Source organism: Eufriesea mexicana, unplaced genomic scaffold, assembly GCF_001483705.2.
Source record: "Eufriesea mexicana isolate 0111107269 unplaced genomic scaffold, ASM148370v2 scaffold7050, whole genome shotgun sequence".
In the NCBI taxonomy this organism is placed as follows: Eukaryota; Metazoa; Arthropoda; class Insecta; order Hymenoptera; family Apidae; genus Eufriesea; species Eufriesea mexicana.
In genome coordinates, this window is record NW_016914879.1 from 133919 (window position 1) to 143370 (window position 9452).

General features: G+C 50.1%; 1 protein-coding gene across 3 annotated transcripts in view; it reads right to left on the minus strand.

Annotated features, from left to right (window-relative positions):
- Positions 1–427: 427 nt before the first annotated feature.
- Positions 428–9452, minus strand: part of DAAM (disheveled-associated activator of morphogenesis-like protein) — a 43928-nt gene continuing 34903 nt past the window's right edge. For all 3 annotated transcript variants that reach the window (XM_017907156.1, XM_017907155.1, XM_017907154.1), the window contains exons 3-12: positions 4883–5191; positions 4584–4811; positions 3911–4508; positions 3554–3828; positions 3142–3474; positions 2577–3052; positions 1924–2360; positions 1718–1845; positions 1262–1432; positions 428–1176 (exon numbers count right to left, since the gene is read on the minus strand). In XM_017907156.1, coding sequence (XP_017762645.1) covers positions 910–1176; positions 1262–1432; positions 1718–1845; positions 1924–2360; positions 2577–3052; positions 3142–3474; positions 3554–3828; positions 3911–4508; positions 4584–4811; positions 4883–5191 — 3222 coding nt within the window. In that variant the 3' untranslated portion in view covers positions 428–909. The remainder of the gene's footprint in view (positions 1177–1261; positions 1433–1717; positions 1846–1923; positions 2361–2576; positions 3053–3141; positions 3475–3553; positions 3829–3910; positions 4509–4583; positions 4812–4882; positions 5192–9452) is intronic.

Sequence of the window (9452 nt, forward strand, 5' to 3'; positions counted from 1 at the left end):
TTGCGTTTTCTTATTCCTCAATCTTTTTCTCTCTCTCTCTCTCTTTCTCTCTCTCTCTACCACTCTCCCCTCGGTCCGATCGCTGCGATGTTCGTCGAAGTTTTGCGAATCATTGCCGTCAAACACGGACTACCTTAATGAACAAACGTATAATGACTATATACAGAAAATCATCGCTTGAAACCCTTGCCTGACTCGTGACACAAACGCTATTTTTTTTCTTTTTTTTGATAATGTACAAATTCGTTTTCGCTCGCTTTCGTTCGATCCTGCATATGTTTGATGCAACGTCGGCTCGAATTAACGCGTGCGTCAATAATAAAATGAAAAATAAAATTCTACTCGATCTCGATTACGTGAAAAGAAAGCATGAAAGTTACGCATGTCGGAACGTCGTTGATCGTTCGACAATTTGGTCCTACGAATTGAAAAATGATACCGTATCGAGCGTTTGTAGAACAAAATTTCGTTCGCTATGCAAAATATTTGCGAACGTCTGACGTGCGCAGAGACAACGAAACGCGATATTTCGCGTAGAAAATGAGGTGCACACGATCTGCTGAGAAACTCAATGTCGAATAATTTCCACGGAAGAAAATGCACCGGGTGAATTGCCAGCGAAGAACGAGGAAGACGACTTTAGAGACGATGAATTAAAGAGGCATCGCGTACGAAAATAATACTACATAATCGATTAAGAAATCTACGAAAAACCAAGCTCCGTAGTCTCCATTCTCTTTACTCTATTTACACATTCTCTCCTTTAATCCTACAAGGGAATTGCAACTTCCTCCAACGCGATATTCTTTGTTCCTTGTTCTTCCAACGCTCTATCTATCACATATCGTTTAAATCGTAAAATGATTCGGGTGACGTGCAAGTCACTAGTAAATTATTCCAGCAAAGCTCTCAGTGTCTCTCTCTGGAATCTTCCCTATGCGCGCTATGTCTACGAGACTCTTGACCGCTCGGTGTGACAGGTCTGCGCTTCGATCTTTTAAATTTCGCGATATCTTCCCCGAACACGTCCCCGGTTCTGAGGGCCGATATCAGGTCGTCGAATTCACCCTTATTGTCATTCTGTCCATTGCTATTGGCTTCGTTCTTTTTGCTCAGGGAGATACTGTTCAGTATCCCCTCGCGAGAGTTCTTTCTCTCCATCGTTCTCTTTCGGAGCTGAAATAAATCAGTCGTGTGAATAGGATCAAAGAGCGAATCGTCACCGAGAGAGAATAAAATGCCCGACTATTATTTCCCTTACTTCCTGTTCCTGCTTTGCCCTCCTCTCTTCCCCCTCGATCTTCTTCCTCATATTTTCCACGTCCTGCCTAGCCTCGGCCAACGCTTGAAGGAAATTCTCAAAGATGCCGAAGAACTCGTCCGGCTGCACGCCTGCAGAGTCTTCGCCGAATAGTCTCACTGCTCGGTCGAACTGCCGAGGGAAGAATAAATGAGCGAAGGAAGGGCGACATCGACCCTTTGCACTCGACGACTTTTTCGTTACGGAAAAATAATAAATTTTTAAAATGGTAAATGAGAAATCATATGCAAATTACGACGTAGAATTATTTTTTTTTTTTTTTTGGACATTCCACACATCGTTAGGTAATTTTATATTTGATATATTAATTAACGTCGATCTTTAGAATTTGATTAAATGGTGACTGAGAGTCACCTCTCGAGTGCAAAGGGTTAAATTCTCACCTGCGAAACTTACTCTAGTCTTCATGTCCTGGAACAGATCCTCCGCCTCTGCCAACCTGCACGTAGCCTGTGCCTGAAAGTCTCTCATTGCCGGCAAGAACATGTCCCCTTGAAGCACTTGAGACTGGCCACGATGGAATTCTGAGTGGAAGCGGGAGAGAGTGTAGACAAGCGCGAAATTTAGCTACACGTAGGGAGACGAACGAGCAAAAGGCTTACCTATTTCTCTCTGAACGTCCTGAAGGCCGTTCTTCAAGTTGGCCACCTCTTTCTGCAGGTCGGCCATGCTGACCCTAGCCGCGGTTCGAACGTGAGGCATGTCCTCTTCGATATCCAGCACCTCTCTGAACCTAGACTCGAGGATTTGCACCAAATAATGCAGCAAAGTTGTGCCTTTGGAGCACGAGGACTTGGTGTCGACTAGACGATTCAAAGAGGCCAAGCGGAAGCCGCAAGCGTTCCCGCGAGCGTTTCCGCGATTTACGTAATTCCCTAGAGCTAAGACCAATTCCAGGAGCTTTCTGAGCCGCCGGGACCTGGCTACCTGACGACTAGCTTCGAGAACCGCGCGCATTCTCGGCGTCAATTCCGCAATGCTGGCAGCGAATTTCTTTTTGTAGTGAAGAGAACGCAGTCTTTGCTCGTAGTGCGGCACTCTGAAACGTGGACATCGGGAAATGTTCTTTCGTGATTTTGCGATACAATCGACCGAGCTGGATATCGATAGAAAGTGGAACGCGTTACTCGTTCCTCGTTTTTTCTCTCTTATTACCGATCTACGATGAAATATTTGCTAAGCCGCGAGAAAAACGCGTCGGTTGTCTCTGAAGGAGAGACTGACGGAAATTTAAGGTAGCGAGAGACAAACGTACTTGGATATTTGGTACAAGAAGCAATCGGCCCTGTTCTGCAGGTCTTTCTGATGCATGTCTAGCAGAGCAGCTTCCTCCGACGATGGGATATACTTCAGCAATTGTTCCACCATATCTATGTGCAGAATATTCTGTTGGTCCATCGAGAGGATCGTTCTGGTGATCTCGTTGTCGGACATCTTCAGCTTCGACAGCAAGATCGTGCAGTTCTGAGCCCTTCTCGAGTCGATCACCGACATGGTCTTTTTGTTCTTTCCCAGGGTTCGTAGATCTTCGATCGAACCCTCCGCGGAGACGCCGTTCTTTTGGTAAGCGCAAAAGATCTTATCGATCGACTCCAGATCCATCACGTTGTACAGCTTCGTGTCGTCGAGCTCCGACCATATGGTGCCCTGTAACTTTTGCTCGGGAATCTTGGACCAGTTGAACGACTTCAGGGGGTTGCTAGGTTGAGGAACATTCTTGATTATCTCCATCTAGACACATTTATCCGTTTTTATTAATCAGGGCTGTAGGATGAACGGGAAAACTGGATGACGGTTTCGAGATCAAAGCTATTCCCTACCTTCATTGGAGGAGGAGCTGCGGGCATCAAGCAAGGGGGTGGCGGAGGTGCTAACGGCGGTGGTGGAGGCGGCGGTGGCATAGGCTTGGCCTCAACTTTTTCGAGAACCTCGTCTTCGACGATTTTAATCGTCGCTTTCGCATCGTCGGGTAAACTGCCAGAAGCTACCAATTGTTCCAGCCTCTTTCTCTCGGATTTTTCGTTGTTTATCTGTCGAGATAACGTTTCGAGGTTGTCTTGCAATTCCGAGATCCTTTGCTTCGTCTCTATGTGCATCGACGTCTCTTTCTCGAGGCGTTCTTTGACCCTTGCCAAACTAGCCTCTATGTCTTCCTAGAAGAATACGTCAGGTCACGGATGAGAACAAGAGCGGACAACGATCTCAATTTGGCAAGACAACGCGATAAATTACTTTCTCCTGCGTTCTCAGATCTAACTCTTGTTCCTTCTTGGCCAATCTGGTCGACATGTCGGAGTTTTCTCGTTCCAACTCCTCGGCCTTTTTCCTGGCCGCCACGAGTTCTTCTTCCTTTGCGAGTAAATGAACAATTTCCTTCACGTTGATCTCGATAGGCGCTACATCGGGATTCCTCGTGGCACCCGTGTCGTTTCCTTCCGACTGGAGAACGATTTGCTGCACGATTCGGTCGAACAACAGCCAATGTTGAGGATGGGAACCATAATCGACTAGAAACGACACACAGAAATGAGAGATAAAGCTTCCCCTTTCTATACCAGATGCAAATAAATAAAAAAAAAAAAATCTCACGGGGCAATAACAGGCAGTGTTCCAGCAGGCTTAACAAGTGCGGATAGGCAGCAGTGTGACTGAGTTTCCTCCTCAACAAATCGAACATGGCCGTAGCGCTCTTCGTGTCCACGTGTTCCTTCTCGAACTTTCTCGCCAATTCTTTCTCGTCTTCGTTTCTCACCATCTCGAAGAAATCCAGATGCCTGTCCAACGTTTCGTTCTCGTATTTCCTCAGCTTTTCTATGATCGGTTGGATCCCAAGCATCAGTAATTCGTATCTCAGGTGTAACCTAAACTCCAGAGTCACTTGACCCGGTCCGTAATTCAGCACCGCGTTGATGAACGACATGATCGCCGTTTTCAACGATAGATTGTCCTTGTAAATGCCGAAATTTTTGTCCAAGTCGTTTATGATACTCTGGAATCGCGTTCGTTCGGAATGATACTGCTGGAAATGTAGCATGGCTTCCAGAACTTTTCGATGACCGCCTGGAACCAGGCACACCGCGCCCAGGATTTCCAGCACGGATATCTTCGTCTTGATGTTCTCAGTCGCCAGCGACTGGGATATCGTGTTGATGGCGGTCGGATGTGCCAATACGTGAGCTCTTCCATTCTGCAAAAAGCGTCAGAGCCGCGATGAAACATCGAGTTTGAGAGCCGTCGGTGATGAAACGCGACGTAGCCTTACCGAATTGTTCATCAGCGCCTTCAAACAACCTATCACGCTCGTGTGAAGGTTGCTATTGGCTGCTTCGGCGTCCATCGTCCCCAGAACTTGCAACAGAGCGTTCAATCCATCGAGTTCTATGAACCTGAGGACGAAACTGTGCGGCTGCGTCCTCAAAGCAGTTTTCAGAGCTTCGGTCTGCCGCATCTGGTTCGACACTTCTGGTTCGCCCTCCTCGGGAAAAGGACACTGCAATTAATAATTTCGCCGTAACAAACACCGAGAGGAACCCTTTGGCTGAGAAACAAAGGTATACTCACGCTAGCTATCGTCCTCAACCTGTTGATGTAATCCTCCGGATCGCCGCTAAGATCCGTAGTTCTGAGGCTGCCGTTCTCCAGCGTGCCGTTGCCTTTCCTGGAGCAGTATATCTGCCACTTTTTGTTCGCCGGAAGTGCCAGGACCGCCTGCCGATTGGTTTGGGTCAGGTCCAGTTCGTCGACCAATTCGAGGAACATCTTGTTCAGTTCCTCCTCGGCCGGCATCGGCAGGGTGGGCGTCATCGCTTGAAGCGTGAGCGTACCCGTGTGCTCCACAACGCAATACGTGATTTCCGGTGGCTCGTCATCCTGTACGAGAAAGAAACATAACCGTGTTTTCAGTCAGTTGTGGCAACCGCTGCTTTCGCGTAGAATCCTTTGATTCTCCTCTTTTTACCAGGGGCTACTAGAGGCACGACGACCGCGGCTACGGCGACGACGACGACGACGACGATGATGATGATGATGATAACGACGATGAAAGGAGCAATAAAACGTCGCAGCGATTGTTGCTTCGTTGTCGTTAAACGCGGAGGAATTTCGCGGGGACGTTATTTTAACAAGCACACGGTGGAAACGTTAAAAAGCCCGAGGAAAAGGTCACGGAATCGAGTTCACTCGAACCGTTTAAGCGCAGCCACGTATTTTCGACTTTCCGTGAAAACCGATTGGGAACGAAGACGATCGAGGGTATGTAACCAGGTCTTGACCTTATTGAAGACGAGCCTCGGCATTAAATCGTGGAGTCGACTTGGTCGTCGAGATGCCGCCGTGAACCAACTTTACATGTGTACAGTGCGCGCGATCGATGCTCCCCGAGGACACCGTCGACTTTGCATTTCCCTCGGATACCACGCGCAGGAAATTCTGTCGCGATCCCCGATACGTCGACGGAGTATTCCATTTGTCGAATTCTAGCGACATCCAAGGCTGCGCCGCGTTCAAGTTCAATCCATTCTCGCGATCCCCCTAGAATCGTTAACGTCGCGCGCTGTACCATTCTCGTGCCTCTCTCGCTCGGCTCGAGCAGTCAGAACGAGCGGCAGCAAAGGTCAGGGGACCGGCTCAGGCACTGGATTCCTAAGGTACTTTCACACGTGACTAGGAAATTACCTATTCACGTACCTGGTCGCCGATTTATTCTTCGCAAACATCATCCTACGACCGAGAATGTGCGTGCCACTTGAAATATTTATCGGTCGTCGTGCAACTTCGAGCTTCATAATCACGTGACGTGTTTCTCGCGCGGCCGACCTTTTCCTCCGTTATCGCCAAGCGATACGAGTAACTGTGTCAAGATAATCTCCGAACAACCAAGAGCGTTAGCAGTGCCAATACCCCGTGGACTGTTTACATCGTGGTGCGCGTAGCCAGTTCCGCGTAGCCATGGGAATGCGTCGAGCTATCGCTCAGAGATAACGATTACCGGAAGATTACCGCCAAAGCCTAATTAAATCATCGAGGCTTAATTAATTGCCGACCAGTTTGAAAAGCCACCAACAGCGCGATCAGCTTCTTCCCTCGACTCGCTGGCGAGCCGGTCGCGGCGTGCAGCAGCATCCCTGAATTCTTGGCAGCTCGCGACGCCAGCGACGCGTTCACGCGCGAGGCCAGCACGTGAACGCGAAACGAGAGGAGACGCGATAAAGCGTGACACGCGACCGCCTACCGGCATGCACACGTGAGTTGCAGTGGAAAAAGGCGAAGGAGGTCAGCCAGTTCGGAGCTGGATTCGCGGTGTTTACGCGTCGGACTCTCTCGCGCGGCCACGTTCCTCGCAGGACGAAAGTCTATCCGGCGTGACGAATGTGTCGCGTAAATAACGCGGACAGATCCCTCGACGAGGAATCGAGGAGGTAAGGTACCGCTGGCTAGGGTTTCTTCGCTTTGGGCAACGCGATTCATGCGGTGTTCACACGTGATTGGATTTATAGCTGCTCGCCTGGGAACTGCAAGGAAAACACGCCGTTCCCTCGCGCAAACTTTATTAAGCTTCCTCGCGTCGTGCTGGACGTTTATCCTAACGAGTCTTCCCCTCGAGAATGCAACGAATTTCCGCGAGACACGCTCGATTAATCGTCGGCTTTAAGCTTGATTCGAGAGAATCAAAGGGTACGCGGCGCGAGTCCAACTTTCGTCGCCGAATTTCCCACGATCGTTTTGTCTCTAGTCGGATGAAGACGAGCCGCGATTATAACGGAATCTCGGGACGAGAGATCCGTTCGTCGAACAGATGGAAAGCGTCCGCATCGAGTATACGCCATTAGGCATACGCGATATTTCGTTTATTCGTCCGGCGAGGAGGTTCGAGTTCGGCCATTCGTCAGGGTGGCTTGATCGATCGCGGACAAGTCGGAAATCAACGCGCAGCCCGGTGTCGATCACGGTCCATTCGTGCATCCCAGCGAGACGACTATAAAATACAGCTCGGAGTCGCTGAACGCTAGTCCTACCTTCTCGTAAGCGTATTTTTCCCGCGGCGCCTCTGTTGCGGCTCGATAACAGGCGTAATCCGAGGCACGATCGAGGAAGCAACGTTATAACTGTATAAAGTGACCCGATTTAGTGCAACCACGTATTCATCGGCCTCACGCGATGTGATTTACGATCGGTCGGCTCGGAACGAAAGCGAAATATTATACGCGCGCGCGTCACGAACTTGCCTGGACGATAACTTGCCTGCAATTTCCGAGGATCTAACCCCGTGACAGGCCTCGGAATTCGACTTCTCGCCACCTGGACGAACGGTCCACGCCGCGAGCAGATCTAGCGATCTCGCGGATCTCTCGCGCAACGCGTGTCGCGGAAGGAACCTTCCCTTCCGGTAGATACGAAATATGTGGGCAAAAGTATAATTCTCGCGGATCGTTCCGGGTCTAGGGACACCCACGCGCGAGTAGGCGAAGCAACGAGTAGGTTGTCAACGTGGCACGGAAACGTATTAAGCGCAATGAGATTTGCAAATGCGTATGACACATTGCCTACACTCTCGCGTTGGGCTTCGCGGGAACGATCATGGGCCGATACCCGCTAAAAACTCGTTTGATCGCGAGCGTATATCACGATAGCCGGGGAATAAATTGCTCATTGTGCCGCGGAGAGGAAAACGAAATGCGAGCCTGTGGGGTTCGAGGTGGCTGCGAATGCCGTAGGTTTGAGGAAAAATGGGGGAGATCGTTGGAACGATCGCCAAGTAATTTGCAACGATCGCGAAAGAAAGTCATTACGCTCGCGTTCTATTCTGTATCCGTAAGAAATCGCGTAGGCTCCGGAGCAAGTGGAACAGATGGGCGATGGGAAACAACGCGGCGGCAATCGAGTTGCTCTCCTCGGATAGCACATACGCTTCTTCGGAAGCGTCGAGTTCGCAATAAACCGACTCGAGCTCGAGTGCCTGGCAAGAAATCCCGCGGAACGTGATCGCGTCAAACTCGCCGACATTAGCATAATTTTTTCCGTTTCTCGGCACGGGAATTGGTCTCGAAGCAGATTCCGCGAACTGAATTTCTTGTCAAACTCTTCTTCCCCTTTACGAGCTGCTTACACGTCGCGGGACAAGCGCTCCGCGCTCCGCCTCGGCTCCCCGTAGCTTCGAAGCTTGCGCGGGAAATGCCGACGATCTCAACCTCGCGGCTACGTTCGCGGGGTTGCTTAGAGGGGTAATTTAAGCGTCGTAAAACCGAAAAGCGCGGTCGAATTCCTCGAGACGTTGCACGCGGCGGCAGAAAATTTTCTAGTAACGAATCGAAAACTCGTAGCGTCGGAAACCGAGAAGATTACACGTCGGTAGCCACCGGACGTTTGTCGGGGAAGGCGTGGAAGAAAATTTCTCAGGAACGGAGAAGCTACGGTGGAACTCGGAGAGACATTTTCCGCCCGCTGTTCCCGCGTACGTATACGTCTTGGTCTCGTCTGGCACGATCAGCCAGCAGAGTTAAAAGGCAGCGAGAGGCGGACAAACGGCTGGAACGATAAGAAGGACGAGCGATAAAACGACGCGTACTCGAGGGGTGAAGAATCCGAAACGCTAGGCATGCAAATGGAGCAAGAGGCACTCGAGTGCGATGTACAGGACACCGGGGAAAAAGCGAACGGGGGCCAGGGTTTCCATCGTTTCTTACGCTTCCGATAGCGCCGCGGCAAGCGCATATAAATTCCAGCATCGTCGATAATTGAAAGCGTCGCCGCGAAACACGAAAAGAACGCTGTGTTCCATGAGTCACACGCGATACCGATCGTTCGCAGACTTTCGAACGCGCCGCTTGCTACCTTCTATGGTGCATTCCATCGGATCTCTCGTTCGACAGATCTGCCGCTCGAAAAAACGACTACAGAACCTTCGAGGATGCTGGAAATACGATTATGTTCGCCGTCGAGTATCAGCCTCCCTTTTCCTCCCTGGACACGCCCTGCGGTGCCGCGGAACCGCTGACCGGGGTTGATCGGCATAATGGAATCTACGGGTCATAGGATTCCCTCAAGGACGACTGGATGGGAATCGCCATGGGTTCCTCGTGGAAGTGGACAGACGTTCCTTTTTTTTTTTTTTTTTTTTTTTTTTATTTTTTTT